This window comes from Ictalurus punctatus, chromosome 7 (assembly GCF_001660625.3).
Source record: "Ictalurus punctatus breed USDA103 chromosome 7, Coco_2.0, whole genome shotgun sequence".
Classification (NCBI taxonomy): Eukaryota; Metazoa; Chordata; class Actinopteri; order Siluriformes; family Ictaluridae; genus Ictalurus; species Ictalurus punctatus.
In genome coordinates this window covers 15,893,816-15,919,467 of record NC_030422.2, presented here as the reverse complement: position 1 = coordinate 15,919,467, position 25,652 = coordinate 15,893,816, and the positions used below count along the sequence as shown (strand labels likewise).

General features: G+C 42.2%; 1 protein-coding gene across 6 annotated transcripts in view; it reads right to left on the bottom strand.

The window, feature by feature from the left end:
- The window catches only part of ppargc1a (peroxisome proliferator-activated receptor gamma, coactivator 1 alpha), a 40,914-nt gene extending 15,952 nt beyond the window's left edge, over positions 1 to 24,962 (bottom strand). The window contains exons 1-7 of one of the 6 annotated variants that reach the window (XM_047156813.2): positions 24,695 to 24,961; positions 21,718 to 21,897; positions 4,078 to 4,269; positions 3,073 to 3,195; positions 1,166 to 2,360; positions 264 to 309; positions 2 to 75 (exon numbers count right to left, since the gene is read on the bottom strand). In XM_047156813.2, the coding sequence (XP_047012769.2) occupies positions 2 to 75; positions 264 to 309; positions 1,166 to 2,360; positions 3,073 to 3,195; positions 4,078 to 4,269; positions 21,718 to 21,897; positions 24,695 to 24,742 (1,858 nt within the window). In that variant the 5' untranslated portion in view covers positions 24,743 to 24,961. Of the gene's footprint in view, position 1; positions 76 to 263; positions 310 to 1,165; positions 2,361 to 3,072; positions 3,196 to 4,077; positions 4,273 to 21,717; positions 21,898 to 24,293; positions 24,633 to 24,694 lie in introns of those variants that run through there. The other 5 variants (XM_017472439.3, XM_017472436.3, XM_017472435.3 and 2 more) reach the window with 5 other exon arrangements.
- Between the last annotated feature and the right edge of the window lie 690 nt (positions 24,963 to 25,652).

The window sequence follows — 25,652 nt, the reverse complement described above, 5'->3', positions numbered from 1 at the left end:
CCTGGGGTTCCAGAGATCTCCACACTCAATGTGCGTTCAATGGTCTTGTTCTCAAATGGAGATCCCTTGTGGTCACTGCAACACATAAAAAGGAACTGATATAATGCCAGCGAAAGATGCACTTTTAAATGATTGTGTGGTCTTACAAATGAAAATGAAATTGAAAAAATTGCCTCATTGACGTTTTAGATCGCTTTTTTTGTTTGGTGCTTTAGTTCAGATTTTGTCTGCTCTATAAGAATGGTGGAAAAACTCTCACTTACTTTGGAGACTCTGGGGTCAAAGGAAGTGGCAAGGTGGTTGGTTTGGCTGTAGAACACAAAGGAGCATGGGTAATTAATTAACTAGGTCACACTGCGCCTAAAAGATATCAGGTCCACATCTACAAATAAATTTGAGATTTTAATCATTAACAGTGATGATGTGGCTTTCCCAACCCAATAGAAAGCGGCTAGAGTTTTTATCCAGCCAACTATTTAAAAGGAAGCTAATGTTTTCTAACTTGACCCCGTCATTTGTTTGTTTTGTTAATGTTTTGGTTTGACTGTTCGGTTTTTTTTTTGAGGCAAGATGAAATGATGGCATGTGTCCAGACATCCAACCCATATGAAAGTTCCCCCACAACACAGAAAGACAGAAAGCAAAAAAATAAATGAGTAATTTAAATGAGTTGAAAAGGAAAATAAAAAGCACACGCATATTACAAATGGCAATGATGGCAACCCAACTGAGGAGTAAAATATTTGGCATGCATTTTAAACCAAAGCAGGAGAAGAAAGAAGAGTCGAGGAAGCATGTGCAGTTGCCTGAGGCTGCGACTGTCTTCGACTGCAGCTAGGGGAATGTCTCGCAATTAGATAACTATGTGAAGGCAGCCATGTTTGTCCAAGACTGCACGGAAATTGAGCATACTTTCTTGTTCAATGCTAAATCATGGTCAACTCCAATTGCATTTGTGAGAAAAAATGTTTCTAGCTCAGTTATTTTGTCTGTAACCCATTTACAATGATGCCCTTTGGACTGAATTATGCAACTGGCTGCATATTTTGTACTTCAGGGTAAAACTAGTTTGTTAGCATCAGGGTTAGTCTGTAGTCAAACTGGGAAGCGGTTAGAGGAGGAGAGGCAGAAGAGAGACAGAGGGCAGGGATGCAGCAATGATTACCTAACGGTGGTGGAAAGTGGTCATCGGGGTGCCTGCAGTCTGCCTGTCTGTGTGGGTTCTGCTCTTGTATGGTGGAGGGGGTGTGCTCTGGAACTAAAGAGTCTTGGAAGAGTGGACTTGGCAAGCCCCCTGGGAATGACAGGGGGCTGCCTAAGACATCATCATGAATATCCACCCCATTTTGCCCCACTTTAATTTTAGACCCTTCAATATCCTGCTCAAATTTCATTAACAAACTTTCTAAGTCAAAGTCAACCAGAGTTGAAAGCTCAAGATCTGATGAATTAGCTTGGCTAGGTTCCTGGAAGTCCAGAATTGGGTATACAATCTGATGTTCCTGACTATCTTTCACTACATGCCCATCCAACCCTTTGTCTCTAGGAAGTGTTTTGGGTGGATCTTGCTTGTCTGGCTGGGACACACTGGGCATTTGCAGGTGGGCACGATAACGGGCTGGCCTGGGTCTGGAGGTCAGCAGCTGGCTGAGCATGGGATGCTCTTGCTCTTGCCTCCTCTTCCTAATAGTTATTGTGATGTGCCTGTCAGCACGGCTGGCCCCAGCCCAGCCGCCCGCCTCAAGACAACGGCCACAGCTGCCTGCGCGACCCATCTCTCTAGGCGGGAGAGAGTAAGAGTGCATGTACCTAATGAAGCGGGCGGCAGCCAGGCTGCCTGTGTCAGCACCCTGCAGTGGCCTCCCCTCTTCACTGGAGCAGGCGTGGCTACAGCCACTTCCACAGGATGGCACAACAGGGGTGGACTGCTCCCCATGTGTACACCGCCGCCACTGCCCTGCCCCCTCACCAGCCACACTATACGCCCCAGCTGCCTGGCTCTCACCTCTCTGGCCCTGCACTGCCAGCTGCTGCTGCTGCTGCTGCTGCTGCTGCTGTGTTGACAGGGAGGCAGAGGAGGGCTTCTTCTTTGAGGCGTTAGAGGAGGAACAGGAGGACAAGGAGGAGAAGGAGGAAGTGGATGAAGAAGATGGAGAGGAAGACGATGAACAGGAGGAGGTACCAGGCCCACCCCTGTCCTTGTCGCAGCCTGACCAGGTGCTCTTGGATTCACTGGCTCTTGTCTGGAAGGCATCATCGCTGGCAGTGAGGTACTTGAGCAATTCAGTGCACGGGCGTCTCACCAGTCGGTTTGGCTGGGGGCAGACCCCTCTTTGTTTGCTGTTCCAGGGGTTGTCTGTCTAAAGAATATAAGTAAGAGAGAGATACACACAGAAAGCATGAGGGGGAAAGAGGGGGAGAAAAAGAGAGAAATAAACAGGAAGTCAATGCAGTGTTGATGCTGTCTCTGCTCACAGCAATGTGGGCATATATTGCCCATAATCTTAATTACGAGGTCTTGGAATAGCTCCTGTGAGTTTTGCATGCTAAGGGTAGGAGGAAAACAGCTCAGTGTCCTCTGAGAGTCTGCCATGTGCAGGGCTCCGGGAACAGAGGAGTCATTAAAGAAAATTAACTCCCTCAAAGAGAGCCGTGTGAATGTATGTGGGAGGGCAGTGTGCAATATATGCCGATGACTGAGATAAAACAAGTACAGGTCACTAATCAAATTTTACAGACAATATACCTGATACGTATATGTATGAAGTTTTTAGTTTTAATATGAAGCACATACCTACAGAAGATGAGTCAAAATTTAAGGACAAATGTAATCACTGATCATATATCACTGATGCAGATGGGATATTGTGAAAACCATTTGCTAAGATTTGCTCCTATTCAAAGTTTCTTCAAAATTTATTTCCAAAAGCGGTCCATTTACACAGTTTGAGAGTAAAATAAACGGAAGGAAATATGGGCCTATTAGGAAGAGGGGGCGAGAGAAATATGGAAATGGGAACACATTCAGGATTATAGAACAGGACTTTGATGACGAATGTGGCATGTAGATACCTTGGTAACAGCGGGTGTTGGTCGTATCCTGTGGTTGCTGGCTGCATGGTTCTGTGCCTTACCGCCTGGGTATTGATTATAGCTGAGCTGAGAGTTAGGTGGAGCCAAAAGGAGTTTCTTTAGCTACAAAAAAGCAAAGAAACAGATAAAAATATGCATTAACAGAAATAAACTGGATTGAAAAAATATACCCAAATAATTACAGATATAGTTATGTGATTTACGAAATAATTTACGATGCAAAAAGCATTATGATTTAGATTTGTTGTTCTATACATTTGGTGATCTTCAGATATGTGTGTACAGTTATTTCATGTTTGACCATAATACAATGTATCATAATAAACTGGTCCCCAGAAGTACTTTCAATAGTGAAACTACTACTGCAATGAATACAGATTTGACATGGTGGACAATGGTAGTGAGCAACCATGAGGCATAGAGTAACATATGACTAATTACAAATAAGTACATTTCTAAGAATTTCTACATTACAAGCATGGGAATGGCGGTATCAAGTATGCTAGAAGATTCCTAGTAACAAACAAATAACTTCTCCACTGCCTCAAACCTCTTTCAGCTTATTACTTGAACTCTTAAATTATTTTTTTTTTTTAAATACAAACAAACATTTTCTCTTTTAATAATGTTTAGTATGGTCTGTTTGCTCATAACACCAGGCTTTCTGAAATAATATACAATGAGATTAACAACAGAACACAGATCTACTTTAATTTGCTCTTTCATTTGTGCTGCATGGCTTAGTTCTGAACACAGCCATGGTGTTCGGCCTGCCAGAGGGGCTGCCTGCAGAGCTCGTACCCGTTTTTGGTCACAGGCCTGCAGCATCTCCTTATCTGGTGTATGCGAGGGCCAGGCAGGGGAGAGCGAGAGAAACACTGAGTATGCCAAATGAAAGGAAGAAAGAATGAGAGGGATGGACATGGTTTGTGGTAGGAGGGGATTATGAAGCAGGCAGAAGCAGACGGAAAGAGGAAGCCTTACCAAGGAGGGCTCCTCTGGCTCTGGGGTGCGTGGCGAGCCATCGGGGGTGGAGGGACAGCTCTGATCGCTGGCGTTGGTCACGTCCCCATCTGCCAGGGCTTCAAACGAAGGCAATCCGTCCTCGTCCACAGGGATACTGTCCAGGGTTTCTGTGAGCACTGCCAGCAAGTTGGCCTCATTTTCTTCATCTATCTTCTTAGAAAGTGGCAAAGGAAAAGGTTGAGAAAAAAAGAATAGAGGGAGAAAATAGAACAGTTTAGTTCGGAAAAGTCGATTTCTGCCTTGCTTTGTGCTCGCATGACCACAGTAGGGAGGGGCGCTACTCTGCTGTTGTTAGTAGAATATGGAGGGCTTTTTTTTTTTTTTTTTTTTTTTTTGCTGCAGTGTTGTATGGAAAAGTGTGCACCGAAATTTCTTTCAACTACAAATTGCCTTAGCCACATGAGTCAGTGCTGTCAGTCATACATTAAGCATGCAGCTTACTGGACCAAAATAATATCTCCCAAAAGAAACCTATTAACTGGGCTGACACACAGCAACTACCAAGGGAAAGAGAAGGAGAGGGAGGGGGAACAATGGATGGAAACTTGAAGTTGCTTTAGTCTTTAACTCTGTCTCCACAGAAAGGAGCTGACTCAAGCTGAACGATCCATAGAATTTTAGATAATCCACTAATGCTAAATGAATGTGATATTTTTAAGCACTGCTAGAAAAGTGACAATACAGATGTGCCAAAAACTCCAAAATGAAAATGCCCAATTACCTCAAATATAGCAAATCTGTGCTGCTGAGGCAATTTCCTTGAGTAGTGGTCATGGCAACATGGGAGGGGTAGTAACTGAGGGATAGCATCAGGGGAGAAGGAGGCGTTGTGACAGGCACTGAAAGTTCCACTGCCAAAACCCATGGGACTTAACAACCATGGAAGATAAACACCCCAACTGCCATGGGTCATGGTGCATGCATCCCAACAAGAACAAATCTTTTTATGTACACCACAGGATTATCATCGCTTGCCGATAGCGGGTGTCCCATGTGCAACCATCACCCTATTTGACTCTCTTTTTATTCATAGCTGAATAGATTACAATGCCAGCATGACACTATCCTCATGGGAACAGCTTCTGAGAAATCAAAACAGAGGCAATTTTACTTATCTCCCCCTATTTAGATGACCCCAGGAGTTGATAGCAGTAGAATTTGATGAACCACTGACAGGCATGTCTTCAATACAAAGTGCAGCTTCACTGAGAAGCACCATTCTGGCCTTATCCTTATTCAATATAGAAAATGATGACAATTTCCAGTGACAACCAAACACACAATGAAGCGTCCGAGGTCTGGAGATAAAACTGCTTTGGGTAGAACTGTTGCCTGTGAATTAGCCGGGTCTTTGTTGGCTTTCTATCAGTTCTACAAATTTGCCATATTTGATACAATGTAATCTGTAAAACCATCTTTACTTAAATAATCAAGTAATTATGACTAAACCTTACTGTTTTGGACCCATAAATAAAAAAGATCTATGTTTGTTATCTAAGTGTTATGAACTCAAAATTATGATTTATTAAAATAATTCACTCTGGTCTTTCTTTGAAGTGATTGGCCATGCAAGGAGCTCCGCCTGGCAACAAGTGAACTAATGCACTGATTGGTGGTCTTAGTCTTGTCTGTTACTGGTGTAGTGAAATTCAAGAGTTCATCATGAATAGGAGAGACAACTCCATGTGTGTTTATAAAGAAATGGCGATCATGTAGAGTATGTTTTCTAAATAAAGTTATATTTTGCTAAAAAAAAAAAAAAAAAAAGGAAAAGAAAAAGAAAAAGAGGTTAATTTCCCCTGTGTATGGAGACTTTTGTGACACCAATTCACTGGTGGATTAGTGGCCAGTATGCAGCGCTCTCACTGGCATGACCCAAGTTCGATTCCCGGTCAGTAAATGATAAAGTACACTATATGATAACACCAAGTTAGGTGGACGTAATTATTTAAGTACATTAAATGACCACCAATTTAAGTGAACTTAACAACTTAAGTACAGTCTACACGAGCACCAAGTCAAGTGAACTTAAATTTACACGTTTTGGGAGACCCCATTACTCAATTAAATTGAGGGAACGAGCTTACTCAATCAATTGAGTACAGTAAACTTGTTAGGGTTTTCAGTGTACCATCTATCAGCAATTCAATATAAAATCCAGAATTTCAATAGAAAATTCTTCATAGCATGTCCATTCTATCAGAAAACCTTCAGATAATGACTTTAGGTTTGGTTCAAAGTTTCCAAGCTGTTATCTAGTCAAGCTATAAAAAGAGATGAGGTTCTCATGTTAAGACAAGGAACTTGATCATGGAGATCTAGGCCATATTTTGACCCATTCTTCTTCAGCTATCACAAATCCAGACACCTTGAGGCCTAGGAATAACACTAAAAGTGTCTGGTTTCACAGACAGAAAGCGAGGATCATAATTGAATGCTGACAGAGGTGTCTGGACTGCTGAAAACTATCTGTCATAATCAGCATGACAACACAGCTAGCACAAAGTTACATCCATTGCTGGTAATATTGCGTCCAAGAAGTCACAGCAGGGGACACAGTGTAATCAACAATCAAAAGCACAAAACTGTTGAATCATGCCACAAGTTGCAAAAATGGAACTGAACTGGTCTCAACATCTTTCATTCAGACAGTTGTACATCACTGGAAAATGAAATAGAGATCTAATCCCAGGGGCAGATCTTTTAAATAAAGAATTGATCACAGTAACCATATATACTGATCACCCAGTGAGGATGCTGTAAGGCAAAGTGGGCAGAAAAATAAAAGAAAACATTGCTTTCCTATCCTTTTTAATAACCTTCACTGAATTAAAAAGATCTTAGCAATTCTGTGCTAAATGCAGGATCACAATATATTAACCTGCTTCAATTCTAAAGGGTGCGGCTCATGGCAGTTTTACTCCAAATGCTTCAATTAGCCATAAAAGATGCTGGCAAGCGGCAGGCACTTTCGCTCTATCTCCACTTCCTCCCTACGCCTTTGCCTCAGAGGCGAGGCAGCGCTTATGAGACGTTCATTATCAGGTGAGCCCTTTTGTTATCAGACAAGCTGTCTTTGAAATCGTCCTTGCTTTAACTCTTTTATTGAGTTCCACCCAAGCCATTGTGTGTGCCAAGATACAATTCATGCCGCTGATAATACGCAATGTTTTTGGCTCTCCTAAATAGCTCAAATAAGACAAACAGACAATTGAAGCAAGCTGTTGTGGTAAAGCCGTGCTCTCATTTGTATTACAGCCATTACAGACACATTACATGTCTACAGCCACACACATGGTGGATTCAAAAGATAATAGAATTTAGATGAATGACTCAAGAGTTTTACAACTAAACCTTTGCTGTGGCTTTATAAAAGACTATGAATGATTATAGGTTTTCCACAGGAGATATGTCTTATCTATAACAGATTTTCTCTCTCTCTCTCTCTCTCTCTCTCTCTCTCTCTCTCTCTCTCTCTCTCACACACACACACACACACACACACACACACACACACACACACAAATATCAAAAGCACAGATGAGGTTAACTAAGTTGACACACCAGCTAATCATGAGCTGAAATATTCATATGTGAATGGGATTGAGTCACAGTGTTTCAGACCCCCTGAAAAAGTACATTACATCTGATAAACAAATAATTTCATTGTGTGTTATTAACCTGCCCCCTGATTTCACAGCAAATAAATCAAAGTCACAGAAAGCAATATGAGGATTGCTCTCAGAACAACGCTTGGTCATAGCAGCGTCACTTAAGCAGTGTTTGTGTGGGAGACTAGGACAGATTAGGAGAGAAGAAAATCTGATCTAAAAAGCATCTCAGGCTAGATAAGTACAAAAGCAAGAAATGTGATTCCTAGTCTCTGTACAAAAACAGAGACTAACTGCAAGTGGAACACAATCTAGATCTAGAATGAAGAGCGAATCCTGATCATTTGATATAATCTGTCACATCCGAATGCGTCTAGCAGATAATGTCACAGCGCATACAACAAAATGGCATAGCATTCATCTGTCAACTGCAAAAATAGGATTCGGCCAGTGGAATCGCTAGCACTATTTCAGACCTCATTTCCCCTGCAAATGATCCTGCAAGCCGGCCACTGATGCATGCAAGCTCCAGAGGCAATGATCACGACAGGCTATCTCATGGATTAACTTTTCATAACGCTCACAGCATTAAAAGCCCAACCCCTCCACTCCTTTTGCTGGACATAAACTCTAATGTGATTCTCTTTTAGCCCGAAAACACACGTTGACCAAAACCAGCACGGCACAGATTCCTCGTTCTAATAAACTTAAAAGCAAACAAAAGGGCCCAGCAGTGAGCTGAGGAGTAATTCTCACCAGTCAAACATATTGACGAGAAGCCTGATTGCTTATTGGACCACTCCATTAGTGTCAATAGCGCTTTAAAGAAGCACGTTTACAAGACACTCACTGTCAATATGAGTGGCACATCTGAATGATGCGATACTATAAACACTAACAGAGACTGAAAAACATTATAATTTCACACATGCAAAATTAGTGTGTGAGTGTGTGTGTGTGTGTGTGTGTGTGTGTGTGTGTGTGTGTGTGTGTGTGTGTGTGTGTGTAAGACAGACAGCCCTCAAGCCTCGAGGGCAGCTACAGTCTTCCACCTACTCTGACGACAACTAGTGATCTCCTGTGACAAGAAGAGTCGAGAGATTTAGTCACACACACACACACACGCACATACACTAGCCTGGTGTCCTCGGTTACAAACATAGGAAAAAAAGGAGAGAGGGACAGGATAGAAACAGCGAGAGAGAGCGAGAGCAAAAAGAAAAAAATATGGCAACAAAATTAAAAATACACACAAAAAACACACAGACACAGGGCAAAAAGGAAAGAGAAACAAAACCTATGCAGCATCGTATTCCTCTGTGTACCTTTAATGTTCTAATAACGTGTTATGTTTGAAAATAACATCTATTTTTTTGTGTGATTTATTTTTTTTTTTGGTCTGCCACAGCATCCCTGACACAGAGCAAAAGAAAGGCTTTTGTTGGAATAAGACACTTTAATTGATGCAGTGAAAGAAAACGAATGCCAGCAGTTTTGGTTGATGAAATAAGGCCTGTACTACATTTTGAGTGGAGAATCTACAATTCAAAGCAGCCAATGGAGAAACAAAAAAGTTTGTGTTGCTGTCTATCTAAACAAATTTGTGTCTTAGACATTTATTTTATGTCTTTTGAAAAGCACAAATTCGGCATTTACAAATACTGATCCTCCCCCCCCCCCCCCCCCAAAAAAAGAAACACGTTTAAATATTATAAAGAAATATTTATAGCCTATTTGCCAAATTAAGCAATACATGCATACAGCCCTGACTACGCCAGCAGTTTTATGGATACAACATGTTTGTGCATGTGTCCTTCTTATGATCACTTTGTTACCCTCTGGTTCTTCCTCTGACCTTTCACGCTGTTGGCAGCCTTTCACACGAGCTCCGTCTTTAGCTATTTTTACACCTCCTCTTAAAACTTATTTTTATTCTTTGTCTGATGATGTTATTTAATATGATGGTACATGGTCTGCACTTACATAGCGCTTTTTTTAAACTTAGCGGCTCCACAAAGCACTTTGCACTGTTTCTCGTTCACCCATTCACACACACTCCAATGGTAGCAGAGCTGCCATGCAAGGCGCTAGCTTGCCATTGGGAGCAACCCAAGATCACTTCGGTATGTGGAGTCATGTGGGCCGGGAATCGAACCGCCAACGCTACGATTAGTGGACAACCCACTCTACCACTTATTTATAAATAAAATTGGACTTCAGTTGACTTGAAAGCCCTTTTCCATTCACGTACATCAAACATGAGTACAGCTAAAAGGTCTCGTTTACCAACAAACATGACTGCGAAATACCGTGCAAAACAACTTTGTGAAAATTTTGAAAAAAGCCGCAGAAAAATCTAGTATGGACTGGTACATGGTATCTAGCATTAACAACAACAGGCTAAGAATGTGGGTTTGAAAAGGTAAATGTTAACTGTCTATTATTTTTTTGTCAACAATACCCTGATGAATATCCCTTAATTTGGTTTCTCTAGAAATATTAATTTGCTTCACACATTGGATGATTTTGCTCACTTCTGAAATTATTCTGGAATTCCACGTGAACTGTTCAACTAACACTGCTCTAGTGTCACATACCTGACATTAATCCTTGGATTTTATTTCACTGTTAAAAAAAAAAAAAAAGAAAAAAAAAAAAAGAGTCCCTGGCTCCAAAAGGTTTCATAATCACTGAGTGGGAATGTTCCCTAGCTGGATTAATCAACTAGTTGGTATCTGTCTAGTCAAATTCTCTGGTATGTTTAAATACTGTCCAAATGAACTAATAGGTAGGATCAGAAGGCGACCAGTAAAAGCAACTTGTTTATTCTCCTATACAGTCTATACGTGCATACAGCCCTGACTACACCATGACTACAACGTGTTTGTGCATGTGTCCTTGTTATGATCGCTTCGTTACCCTCTGGCTCTTCCTCTGACCTTTCAGGCTGCCTCATCAGCAGCATTGAAGCATGTCAGCCTGTCATTTATCACTGATATCAGCAGGAGAGGACACACCATAAGAACCGGCACGCTAAGCAGGCTAAAGGAGCAAACCTCTCCACGGTATGCCTTCTTCCCCTCTGCTTGAGTCCATGTGTGTTTGTGTGTGTGTTTGGGGGGGGGGGGGGGGGGGGGTTACAATCCCCATATCACAAGCCTATGGTAATTGAAACCACAGAATCTTTGTGGAAATGCAGTCAATTTGATTCAGCCACAGAAGGTCACGCTATTCAATTTACACTCTATGCTGAGTACAGTAGCCAGCAAAACACCTGAAAGCAAATGATTTTATCAGAGCTGGCTGCTAGTCCCCTCACCCACCACACAAAACTGAAATAAATTACAAAATAAACGTGTTATCTTGATCTCGCTTTCTGTCTCTCTCTCTCTCTGTCTCTCTCTGTGTTTCTCCCTCTCTCTCGCGCTCTCTCTCTCTCTCTCTCTCTCTCTCTCTCTCTCTCTGTCTCTCATTCTCTCTGTCTCTTTGTCTCACTCTCTCTCATTTTGATCCCCAGGTGTTGCTGAAGGTAGTTATGTCAGATTTTGTCATTGGATTATTCTTATGTTTTATCCTCTAAGCATACTGCAGATGTGTGTGTGTGTGTGTGTGTGTGTGTGTGTGTGTCTGTGTGTGTGTCCTGCTCATTAGTTTGTTATTCATCTTTAACACATATTATTCAGTAACTATTATGAATTATTCAGTAACTACAGTGAAATGAATAGGAAAGATGTAGTTAAGAGCATCTGTGAGTTTATGAAATTAAACATAGCAAGCTTCAGAGGAATTCTCAGGTCGATTTAACCGAGAGGAAATCAGAGCTTTCAGCTTCAGAGAGCAGAAAAATCGGAAAATCGGATTTGACTACTATGTTGTTATAGGAATACAGAATCACCTCCTAAACTTTAGTATTCTCAGTGACAAGGATAAACCACTCTAACAGATGTGCACACTTCATTAGCCAATCTATCAACAGTGACTCCATTAGGGCTAGATGATGGTTTACTACATATGGACAATTAATCTTATATTAAGATAGTTTGGGGGCTATACGCTTTCACAGCCAGACCCTGCATACATTAAAGAACACATTTTATAGCATTTGTGTGGATTTAAGCCCTAAAGTGTCTTCTAAGCCTCCATGAAATGCTTCATGTTCGTGGCACTTACAATCCAGCAAACTAAAATGACCATGTTTTCATGTCCTATGCCATTCTGCTCAAAAGGACTATGATTTAAAATGTCATTCCTGGAATCCAGAAGTCCAAACTCTCCCTCAGTGAAGGGTGAACTGTTAAATAATCCAGGAAGCATTTGGGTTGCATCTCTCCTCCTTTCCCTGTCTCTGTCAGGAAAGCCAGACGCCCAAAGCTTATTGGCTTAGCATTTCCGGCCATGTTTGAGAGAGACAGGGCCCGAAGGGCTCTTAGAAGAGATTACCCACGCTGTCTAAAAATAGCCTAGCTGGATTGCCCCTACTACTTTCAGTGCAGCTAATACGCCAATGTAACCCCCAGGAATCAGGAAGTCATTGTAAAAGTGACTGCATGAAGCCAGTGCAGAATTGAGGAACATCAAATGGTAACAGAAATACGTAAATGAGAATTAACAGGCATGTTTAGTCTAATCTGCCTTCCAGGTTTGAAGGTTTTATTTATCCACTCTGATCCTGTAGTTTTCTGATTTTACTCAGTATGGCTAAGGTTAGAGGTGAATAAAAAGGGGCATGTGAAATCTGTGCAATAGGGCACCTGACGAGCAGCTTTATGGTTACCCCATAAAACGATGTAAAGCTGTAAAGCTCTGTACTTGAACAGACGTGCCAGGGACACAAGGTCATGTATGTGGCTCCACTTTGCATCAGTCCTGACCCCAAATAGTATACCAGTCAGCTGATACTTTCACCATTCAGCAAGCACGGTACAGTTTGTCCCTGGGTGACAGAAGCTTTTTATAAGCAGAAATGCCAAGACAGCAAAGGTATGTGCTGCATCACGGGCATAATAGTGAAGGATTTCATACACACACTTTAACACCATAACCTGCTCAGAACAGTTCCTACTGGGAGAACATTCTCACCAGCAAATACCTCCTTGTGGTTATCGAAATGTACAAGTCTCTCCTTCTTCCTACACACACACACAGACACACACACACACAAATCTGTTATCCCTCCATCCTCTCCAGCGGTGTTAAACAAGCTCTAAGAGAGCATCGGGTACCTGGGCGCAGGGCTCAGCTGGGGCTCCTGAGTCTAAAGTGAAACCTGAAACTGAAACCTGAATCAGGCTTCAGTTTCATTCCCAATCACCAGCTCTGCACTTTACACTTCATGGCTTAGAGGCGCGAAATGGGACAGAGGCAGTAAAGGAAAGGACAAAATTGAGAAATACAGTGGAAGACAGAACAGATGAGAGAATGTAGGGAGAAACCTACGAAGAGAAAAAAATCTGGTGTTGAAATAGAAATGTCGAGAGACAGGAGAAGGAGGGGGAGGCAGGAGGTGGGTACAGAGTACAGAGAGCCAAGCAACTACCACAAGATGTTAACTTGCTCTTATCCAAACATGCCCTACAGGGACAATTTTCCAACTGCAAGTGATGCGTGCGTGCCTCTCTCTCTCTCTCTCTCTCTCTCTCTCTCTCTCTCTCTCTCTCTCTCTCTCTCCCCTTCCACTTCTCTCCGTCTCCTCCACAAGCTTTTCATCCCTCTTCCATGCTGAAGTGGCCATGGCTGAGTATATTTGCATGTGCCTGCTGGAGGCACACGTGTGCCAGTGTCTACCCCAGCTGTTCAGATAGCCACAGAGGCTCCAGCACAGACACTGAAACACACTCAAAATGTGGACTAACACACTAAAACATACTGAACCTGGACTAATTTGGGACATTTTAAATACATGAGCTTTAATGTCCATTAGTATAATGAAGTCTGTCTTTGGCATTACACTATATTCCTACAATTGTTTATTAGTTTAAACAAATAGTAAACATGAGTAGCACTCTATCTCAGTCTGCTTACTTACACTATGTACATCATTTGACTGTGTAGCAAAAGAGCATGCAGTACTAGGACATACTAACGGCTTAGTTACACACAGTGTTGCCTTAAACAAACACCTCCTTGTATTCATTATTCCTTATATAATTCATACTATATAATTTAATTGACCGTTCCTTTGATTTATTTTTCCACAATTCATTTACACCTTTCTGAAATGCGTCCTTGAATTCGAGGACGCAAACCGTCACAAAACTCCATGGGCGTGTCCACAGGTCCACGCTTCGAAAAATCTACCAGAAATAGCAGACTATCCAGATACCACTGGGATACTCATTTCAACGTAGTAAGATTTGGGACACGCTAATTCTAATCTCAGATGCTATCTAGGATGGATAGTAGGCGAATTGGGATGCAACATACTGGGAAGTCTGGGAACTTCAGTGGTACAATGCTGGAGAGGTGGTGGATTCAGAGAGAACATAATTATCCCTGCTGTTTGGGGGGGAAGGAGGATGTTCCTCTTCAGTCTGGTCTTCTCTTTGCTCAGGTATACAGAAAAGGGCAGTTAACACTTTCCTCCCTGTGCATTCAGCTGTCTGGGGACATTACAAGAGCATCAGTTTGAAAAGATGCCTCAAATGCCTCCATGTGTCTCAAAGGAAGCCTCCATAGTCAGTACCTGTTGTGTTAGGAGCAACTGGCATAAATGCGCTAGCAAGGCTAAACTGCATGTCTTTGAAAGATTAAAAGACATGAATATAAGGTTCCATTTTTGGCATCCATATCAGATTATTTGCTCTTTATAAATGTTTTTAAGCAGATTGTTTTGAACTTTCGAGGAACCAGGTACAACAGCACCACCAGTGGTCATAAACAATATGCATAATGGTATGAAAAAGTGAGGCTGGGGCTGATTCGTTTCTAGCCCATGTTGTATTTTCATGCATTCTCATCAGTGAGAGTAGTGTCAGGTGATTACACAGCAGAAGTACCCAGCTTACATCTGATCTCCATCTGATCTCCATCCCCAATTGGCTGACACATCAGTAATGGGCAGGCACATGGGAAATACAATTGTGTAATGCAGACAAACAAGGTGGATTATTTACTCTTTCATCCCTTTTCCCTCCCCAAGGTGTTTGGAGGAGAATATAATAGAAGATAGACTAAACCCACATTGTCCAATCAAAGTACAAATGACACAAAAGGACAAATTATAGACGCATTTCTGTTGACTATGCTTAATCGGAGGAAACATGGCATGAACCCAGTAAAGAATTATTGACTTGATACACTTTCGAAAATTTGAAATCACAAATACAGCTGCGTATTTCCTGCTCAAGTGAGTGCTTTCATTCTTATTATGCCAGTGATGAGATGAGATGTACTGCGTTACGCAGTAAGTAATAGATTCGTTGTCGGGTTCTTGACTGATTAATATTAGATTTCCGCTTTCCACGTCTAATATCACAACGAGCCAACATTGTGAGAACTAGCTAAGGGGGGGGAATTTGCAATGATTAAACTGAGAGAAAATTAGGTTTAAAAAAAATAAATAAATAAAAATCTCAGCAAATGTGCCACTGCATCTGGCAGAAAATGTTTTCTCAGAGAAAAACAATTATGTCACAAATAGTGTGCTTAAATTGCACATTCATTACAAATTCATTACAACACAAATGATCAAAGTAGACCTCCTGGCAACAGTGGCTTGGTTGTGGGATGTCACAGATAAAACAACAACAACAAACAAACAACAACAAAAAAAAGAAGATGGTTACTACAGACACTGCTAAAGAGCGACAACATATCCAGACATTTTACTGTTGTTAGAAAAGTGTTTGAGTCGGCTGACAGTGAGCCACTTACAAATGCATTTGCTTAGAGAAGGAGAGCAAGGACGCTAGCTTGCATGTGTGTGTGTGTGTGTGTGTGTCATAAGTGTTCACTTGAGGAAATCATATTATACAGCACAATATGATAATGTGCTCTGCCCGGCTGAACTGCTACAGCTCAAGTTGTGTTGTGCCTTCAAATGTCAGCATAAATTTGCAAATTAAACATGCAAAGCCATCAGCAGTCACTGTTAAAGTGTGTGTGTGTGTACGTACAGCAGAAATATGCTGTAATCAATCATCCTCTCTTCCATTATTTGATATATGATTGAGCAGAAGAGTCGATATGATAGATCAACAATGGACAAAACAAGCAGGAAGTAAATGTGCCACCGTCTGTGTGATTCGGTTTCTTTGTGCGTGATCTGATATTCTGCCGGCTCTACCACTTTAATGACTAATCTGGAGCAGTGCCTAGGCACACAAACATGCACACACATTCTCCTTGACAGCAACGTCCTATGAACAGCTGAGTAACAAGTCAAAATGCAGCGTCTTTACATTGTGAACAAGTCACGATGCCACACATTCGCTGTCAACACATTTGTGTCTGTTTATACACCAGCTGTGAAAAGGTCGGGGGCACCTAGTTTTGCAGTCTTTTTATTTATTTATTTATTTATTTATTTATTTATTCCTCAGCAAATAGTGCACACATTTCTTCGCCAGTCGGTTTGTCTGCTTTAACCAGATCACTTTCTGGACTTCCCAAAGTCTTGAAAGGGTCAGGGATTATTTGGACATGGACGCAAGTGCAGAGAATTTTATTTAAAGTGAAACAAAGACCAGGACTGTGTAACATAAACACAAACGTAAACTAAAGAAGCATGAACCACACATGAGCATGGCATATAATCATGCTACTCACAACAGACACTAGACAAACGGTGCGTCTCAATCGGCTCACTAGTTCAGTACTCAGGGCACTGATCAGGAAGTCGGCCATTTTAAGGGCTGTCTCAATCGCAAAATCCTTCTAGTGCTCTGGAATGTTTGCTCCCTGAAAAAACCCCACAATGCACCGCAAAAACCAGGGAGCATTGATGCTCACTACATTCCCTTGCTAGAATGACATCATGTTTTTCGGAAGCCTCTCAGCACAAAAAAAAAAAAAAAAAAAAAAACGAACTCTCAGCCAACTTCGTCTACAATTGTACGTAGCTTGTTAACATTGTTGTGGCTCTCAAATGATTACTTATGTTAACAATTTTTAACTTTATTTGATGTCCTATATACGGTTCGTTTGAGTCTTTTAAGTGTTTAATAATTTTTTTTTTAATCCACTAGCTAGCCTACCATCCTGCATGATGTACCATGACAGAAACACGTGTAACTGTATAGCTAACAAATTTATACAACAATAAAATGTACATTTTTACAGTTCTTAATTTTTGGCAAAGTTTTACAACGCGTGTAAGTAGTCATGTCGCTGGAAATCAAGTCATCCGTGTCCCGGTGTGTAGTGAGCCAGGGTCCGAACTCACATGCATGATATACTGATTCGTGACCTAGGGAGCTGACTGAGACACGCCCAAAGAGTACTATACAAGCATGAATTAAATACTAGGGCTCATTAAACCAAAATGTGAATCAGGTGCAAACAGTCATGTGACATGAGTGTTGTGATTAGATAAGATGCAGTGGATGAACCTTTCGATCAGACTCCTCTTGTCAATCAAGCTCTTGATTGAGTTTAAGGTCAGTGACTGAACTTTTCAATTACAGACATTGCTGTATTTTTTTGTTTGTTTGTTTGTTTTATTTTCTTTTAAATGAAGGTGTTCCAAAACTTGACAGGCAGTGTAAATCTAAGCAATAAGTGCTGATTGGATGACCTAATACAATAGTAGGGCAGTTACTGGACAGTTATTTTGATAAGGTGCCAAATGCCCTCAGTATAAAAGGTTGCTGCAATATCGTGGAGCCCGGCAGTGTTTCATTCTCTGCGCACAATGAACAGACTTCAGCTTGGCTACAGTAGCAGGGGCCACCCAGGAGCCAACACATCAGTCATAAAGTACACCAGGGCACATGCTGGGGTAATAATTCACCTCCTCTATAACAATATACAGAGAGAAGGACTTCTCAGGCTTGACTTAAATGTCACCACTGCTTTTGGGTTAGATAGAATGCTTTACTAACTGTATGGAAATCTGGAGCTGCACCTAGACTCTAAATAGCCTCCATCCTGATGCCCAACCTCTGGATGGAGCTCTCATCAACTGGAGGCTACAGCCTGGAGATTGCTTAGGATGGTACCGCTTGAAGTACCATGGAAATGGTTTTGAACCTCAACTCCACATGGACATTCTCGCTGTAGTTGCTGGGACTACGGTTGCTGCTATGGCCTTGGGACTGCAATTACCACATACAATTTTACACTCAAGTCTCCTTTAGTGAATAGTGGACTAGTTCAACAAACAGACTTCATATAAAAACCATAATGAACTTTCCTTTACTTTCACACTATCCGTTGTTACCCAGATGAGGATGGGTTCCCTTCTGAGTCTGGTTCCTCTCAAGGTTTCTTCCTCATATCATCTTAGGGAGTTTTCCTCACCACCGTCGCTATCGGCTTGCTCATTAGGGATAAATTCACACACTTAAAATCTGTATCCTCTGTTTATATGTTTCTGTAAAGCTGCTTTGAGATAATGTCCATTGCTAAAAGCGCTATACAAATCAAATAAATAAAAGTGAAATTAAATGAATTCGAATACAAATACTTTATGATCTCCAATTTGTCCACACTGAAACAGCTTTTTGAAAATCTGTCGTTTTTACGTTTGTTCACGATGTCCGGATTGTCACATGATCCTAAAACAAAGGCTAATTTGACTGTTGTTGGTGCTGTTTTGATCGCCCTGAACAGAGCTATTTACTATATCTAGCCAGCATGAAAGACCTAGTATTGTTGTAGTCACTTCCCTATGACAGACATTTGCAAGCTCAGTGCTGTTACGGACTATACAAAGAGTCTTTTTTTTTGTCACTTAGCTTAGTTATCTTTTCTGGGGTTTTGGTGTGGAAAGTGCTGAAAATTATGTCAAGAGAAAAAAATAGACAAACCCATAAATAAATAAAGTAGTAAAGATGGAAAGAAGAAAGGAACAGTGTTAGGTGTTGTAGACATCGATTACACGCCATCTTTCAGCATGGTCAGATTGCAGTTTCGTCCTTTGTGCTATTGACTTATAGCAACACTGACGTTCCACACACGTCAAAGTGCCTCGTCAAATGGCTCAAACATAAACAACTTCACCATCCCTCAGTTAATCATCAAGCTGCCACTACGCGCAACTCCACATGTTTTTCTTGCTGTGAAAATTTAAAACTTAGTTACCATTCTTTTATAGATTAGCTTTTTTTTTTTAATTCCTTATCTAGATATGTTTAAACCAATATAGAAAAAAAGCATATGGGCTCTTTGTGTGAACGGATAAGAGACATGGATTCAAAAACTGCAAAATAATTTCAAAATGCAAGATTCTCAGAAGTGCAGCCATAAAACTTAAAACATGAACCTGTTCCCCTTGTCCATAGCATATCTATCCATATTCGGGGGGGGGGATGACGACAAAAAACGCACATCCATGTATATATGTGATTGACAAAGATATCTAAAAGCCTTGAGGTTATGCTATAAATTACTGGTCATCAACCCTGTTCCTGAAGACTTTAACTCCAACCATAATCGTGTCCACCTGACCATCTAATCACTGACCAACTAAAACAGGTGTGTTAGATTTTGGTTGATGAAACCTGTAGGAAGGTAGATCTCAAGTAAGAGGGTTGGTGACCACTGATATAACCCATCATGTGCATCCTAGCAATACATATGCAACAAAACAATAGTGCAGAAAGTAACCAAACTGAAGTGGTGTAAACCCCATCCAGTGCTTTCCCAGGAGAGGGGCTGCTGTTAGAACACCCTCGCTGCCACACATTTGTTCAAAGAAAGAAGGCGTCTGTCCATCTCTGCAACATTTTAGCTGCAGAGATGGACCTGATAACCAAGGGCTGAACCAACGCTGAAGGCCGTCAGTCGACACATTGCTCTCACACTCACTAGCCAGCGTTGGCCTGCTATCTCTCTCACTCATCTGCCTGCGCAAAGCCCTGCAATAACGAGGCACGGTGTAAAAATGTCAGAAAAGATCAAGACACGAAATAAATTATTTCACATGCATACGGCCCACAGAGGAATGTGAGGAGGCCGAGCGTGTGTGTTGTGTTTCTGAGAGAGAGAGAGAGAGATTGTGTGAGATCAGAAGACTGGGCAGGCCACCCATTAACTACACTGCAGTCACGCGGGTTAAGAAAACATTGCCCGGGGTTTGAATGGGAGCAGGGGGAAGGATGAAAAAGTTCTGCCAAGTCGCTTTACTCAAGAGCTGGCCATTTATTAACCTGTCTTGATGTTGCTATTGAGTGCTGTAGTGACCCACACAGGCCAATCTCGGCAGTGCACATGCATCAGTGCTGGCAGTAATGCCCTAAAGCACTGCTGCAGGGCCTGTTCATCACTGTTACTCAATATCAGGCCCGAGTTGGGCAACCCTACAGCACTATTAAACGTGTAAGAGTCGCACGGGACATCAAAAACAAGCTGCGAATATTCACAATTTCAATGACATCTAATCTTGCACTGATACTATTATTCTTTGTGATAAAGTGTATACATACAAGCACACACGATCAGTAGTGCTCCAGCGCTCACACGCATTTCTTAGTCCCTCCATGACCCCTAGACTGATACTGCATATCTCGACACAGCACACACGCAGATATTATTCACTCCCCCACCCGCCTGATCTTTCTGCTTTTCACTTGGGACTTTGGAGTAACCAAAACACACAATCTACCCCCCCCCCCTCCCCCCATCCCCACCCCCATAAAAGATTCTCTCACAACTGATTATCAATGAGTCTGAGCACAATGACGAAGTGCATGGCAGCATTATCATTTTCTCCTGTCTATCTCCACAGATAACAGTGTAATGAACTAGCCTGTTAGCCCGCGCCTCGGCCGCTTTGTTTTAGCTGCCACGTTTCTTTGCCTCTGGACTTTGCTTTCTGTGTGAGTGATGGAAATGCTAGAGAATAACAAGCGTAAAGCTTTAACCACCTCCTCCTCTGAAATGACATGACAGCACTGAAATGGGCCAGCCTGGTTTAGATGCTGTCACGTGTGATTTAGCAGCTGGGGCTGCTGGAAATGTGATTTCTAACAGTGTAGAAAAACAGAGGGCGAGAGAACCGTTAAAGTCTGTAAGGCTTCAGAGTGGCAGTTAATGTGTGGGTCACTCAAGGTGTAGATGATGTTGCAATCAATTTCTCTGTACATAATCGGTAGCAAAAAATAACATCCTGATTACTCCCCCCCTCAGCAAAGAACATAATCCATATTATTTGGGCTATTTATTGCAGTCATAGAGCTTTGGATTCCAGGACTATCCACTGACAGACCAGATTTATTTATATACTAGTTACTGAGTTACTGAGGTTTGAGTTAAACCCTATTAAATTCTATTAAATTGGGCAATCAAACAGGCTAATAAATCTATGAACTCAATGGCAAATATAATCATTTTTATAATGGTGACTTGTGTTTGTAACAAATTCTGAATAAATGGCAGATACCCTGGCTATACTTTATAAACTCCTGGACCTCAGTTCAAGAACCATGCTCCATACATGAGAATTTCATACTTCAATGTGACATCCATATGGGAAAACCAAGGCAACCATCCGCAAATCCAAGACAAAGTTTAGCGGCTTATCACAATACTCCCATCAATTTCTCATCGGTATCACTTTGAGACCGCCTGATATCCCATACACAGCCATTCAACTGATGTTAATCAATTATCAAAGCTTTCAAAGAATGCAGCATTCACTATAATCTAGTAGTCTAGCACCATACACTCCTGTGTCCTGTTAGATCAAGTTTCCACTGTCTCAATCCAGACCCTAAGTCTGATGCACTAATGGGACAGGCACATCCAATATCCATTTGCCAATATCTACTCACATCCCTAGCTTCAAAAAATGTCAAGTACATTGACTACCAAGCAAGGCCTTCCTTACCTCGAACAGATTGGACGACTCGTTGCCATATTGGCTGGAAATGATTTCTGATTGGTCGCTGTACCACTTGAGTCCACCCAGAAAGCTATCTGCGTCCAGATCACTGACGTCCAGCTCGGAGAGGTCCAGTTCAGGTAAGTCAGGGCAGAGGGGCTGGTCTTCCCCAACTAAGGCAGCACACTGCAAAAGGACAGCAAGGTGTTAGCATCATTCCTTCATATATATAATGTTGTATGTCTCTCTACAGCAGGCTAAAGGTGGTTAAAAAAAAAGATGAATGCTGCATCATCCCTTCTCTTTATATAGTGACAACTCTACTTTTTATGTTCTAGTCCTCACTGCAGTTCTTAATGCTCTATCAGGATCTGAACTGCCTCAATTCCACAATTAATCTGCTGCTCTTATCCTACACATTACTATACAAGAGTAACTTGTGCAAAGATGTCTTCTCTCGTTTCCTGTCGTTTGTGTTGTGCAGAGATTTGTATTAATATTTTGACTGTTCACCGCCTGCCTCACAACAGCAACACAACGACAGCTGCTCGGTGGCTCCTCACACACAAATTATAGGCTTCACCGAACTGCTAACACCGAGATCAATAGACTTTAAATCTGCCAACCTTCAATTTTAGTCAAAGCTTTAAAACACTAAAGGCCTGAAAATGCCCAGAGATATCTCTCTTAACAAATTCCTGCAATGATTTTATCCAACGACATGTCACACATGTATTTGGTTTTCATTATTATTTCAGCATCTATATTTATATTAGGATACACATGAAACATCACAGCATCATGTGATGAGGAAAACAGTGAAGAAGGCAGTCTGATAAGAAAAAAAAATAGGTGTCTGTAAAAAAGGAAGAGTTCCAACTGCTTCCTAATTTAAATAGCGCCTCTTGAGATTAGCTTGAAGTGTTTTAAAGAAAAGTTTTGTACATAGTGTGTGTGTGTGTGTGCGTGTTTGTGATAGAGAGAGAGAGAGAGTGTGAGTGAGTGAGATAGAGAGAGCGAGAGGACAGGAGTACAGGAGCTGAAATAGAGAACTGGCTGCTGTGCAGTCCCTCTGTTAGAGCACCTTGTTCCCGGAGATACGTTTCTCTCCCTAGGAGAGGTATGTGAGAGCATGATGCATGATGTTTGATTCAGGACATTTCCAAGATCCACATCCACCAGGACAGAGTATTAACGTGTCACACTTGATCATCACTACAACTTAGAGCATAACATGACACTTTTTATTCATCATGCAAATCCCTTCACCCTTCTGCAGTAGGCAGGACCGTGCAGATTCATCTCATCACACACACACACACACACACACACACACACACACACACACACACACACACACAGAGCGAGGTGCTGCCTCATATTAACAAGGAATCAGATTTAAATAATGATGAGGAGCAAGATCTAAACATGAGTCCTTCAAGCTAAATTATCCTTCAGTGTTTGTGTAGCCTATATACACACACACACTAACACACACACAAACACACACAGAAAGACAGAGAGAGAAGAATGGACACAGAGCATGCACTACTGCGGTCTGGATTTTCTGAGCAGTGAACTAGAAAGCTTGAGTGAAGCTGGCTTTTTAGGTGATGTTTACGTGTAGTCTTATTCTTTATTTTAGGTTGGATTTCTGCCCCTGTGGCCTGGCTGTTAACCAAGAACCTTCTACAATTGTTAACACACACACACACACACACACACACACACACACACACAAACCAATCCAGTAATGCACGATGAACAGGACATACATAGGGGAAAAGTCAATATCCATCCTCAGTCTTGAGGCATCTCTAACATGAATTATTGAGGTCTCACAGACTGTTTCCGTGGTGAACAATTTTCCGGTCCAGTGAGGAAATGAAGCCAACACAGGTTAGACAGACAGATAGATAAATAAATAGAGCATTCCTGGTCGGTGCAGTGCATGTTGTGGATTATCTCTGGAGTCGTATGTGACGCTCCAACTACTAACCCCGCCCCCTAACCCTAACCTCAACCACTGGGCACTTTTCATACGAGACGGGAGAGCATCATGTTGCTTGAACAGCACAGTATCACTGATCGCCATACGAAACAGAGCAATCACACTGCACTCTCAAGGAAAGAAAGGCGATTAAACAGCTAAAACACACACACACACACACACACACACACACACACACACACACACACACACACACACACATAATCCACACACTGAAGAATTTTAACATTTCTTCTTTGGGTCAATCTGAACAGTTCTGTTTTATGGTCTGATCCATTTTTTATTCTCCTGTCCTCATACCAGAGCAAACCCTCCTCTTTCCTAAACCGATTTTACACCAAGTGGCAGGTCTGAAAGCTTCTCTCTCTGCAATCACACTCACGAGCTGTGAAGTGACAGCCCATCTAAAGGGCGCTCACAAAGAAAATCCAACAACTCTGCATGCACCATCATACTGGTTCCGTTTCCAAATCTAAATATGCGCGAGAGAGAGAGAGAGAGAGAGAGAGAGAGAGAGAGAGAGAGAGAGAGAGAGAGAGAGAGAGAGAGAGTAAGTTTCCATGCACAGTACCTGGCGCAGATACATAGCAGCAACCCGAAGGCGACTCTGAGCTCGGACCCGGACCCGGACAGATAGTCTGTCTCCTCAGCGCTACCCTGAGCCAGAGCCGCACACACTCCCAGCCTGGCACAGAAACACGCTTTCAGAGCACGTCAACGTTTTTGTTTTAGGTTGGGTTTGGTTTTTTGTTTGTTTGTTTTTAAATCAGCCTTTCTGCCCCATACAAACAGCATTTCTCTCTTGTAACCAGCCACATTCCCGTGCATTCCGGTGCTCCGTGTCCTCCGCTCACGCAGCTTACCGGATAGCGGCATTAAACACAGCGCGCGCAGCGCATTACACCGCGGCGCGTCCCTCACAACATTTCAGTTTCCGACGCCGGTAAATCAAGTTGCGCGTTTAATTCTCACCTCAAGTTCCGTCCACACCGACTCCTGGTTGCACCTGTCCCACGCCATCCAGCCACTGAATGACGGTACGGGGGGAAAAAATCTAATAATAATAATAATAATAATAATAATAATAATAATAATAATGCCTTTGTTTAAAAAAAAATCAATAAGAAACGTGACAATCCAAGCGTTCCTGGTTGTGCTGTCGTGCAGGGAAGTGCCCCCTCACTGAGAATGAACCGAGGGGCACCTGCCTTACAACTGCTCCCCGTCACATGACGCAGCTATTAAAAGTAGGCAGGGAGGAGTGACTGGCGCGCGCTAGCCGCTCCGCCGATGACGCGCCGCTCCAGCAGGCGGGCTCCTACTTCCGCTTATAGGCACAAGCTCTGCTCGCCTTCTAGTGCAGATCCCAGCCAACGGCACGACTCCGACAGTGCAGGGTTTAAACTTAGATTATCGCGTGGAATTGCAGTGGAAGTGTGAGTGGGGGGGGGAGGGGGAGGGGAATCAGGTCACTAGGCTATTACCGGAAAATTAGGTAGACTAGTTCAGCGCGAGCCGTGGATCTGCTCTGTAGTGTGTAGGCTTTCTTCAGCGCGCGTATTTTCGCGGATGTTCTCCGTGTTTTCAGCTTTGCGTGTCGATCTTTAATTGCTATTTTGGTGCTGCTTAAGGAGAGAGAGGGGGGAAAAATCCGCTTAATCCTTAATTAGTTTCGCGCAGCAAAGTAAACAGACACCGAGCGCTCTATTAAGCGAATCTTTATCACAAATCTCCAGACACGGTCTGCGAAAAAAAAATTAACAGGTTTTGTCGGATATTTTGGTTTAATGTTTATTCAGCAGCTTTGAGACGGGGTGCATCGGTGTGTTTTGCTCCGAATGAGATGCGCTAGCTATTAGGCTACGTGTGCACATCTGGCCAGGTGTTGGTGTAGTTAGTGCTCGAGCTCTCTGGAGTTCTCTGTAGTGCT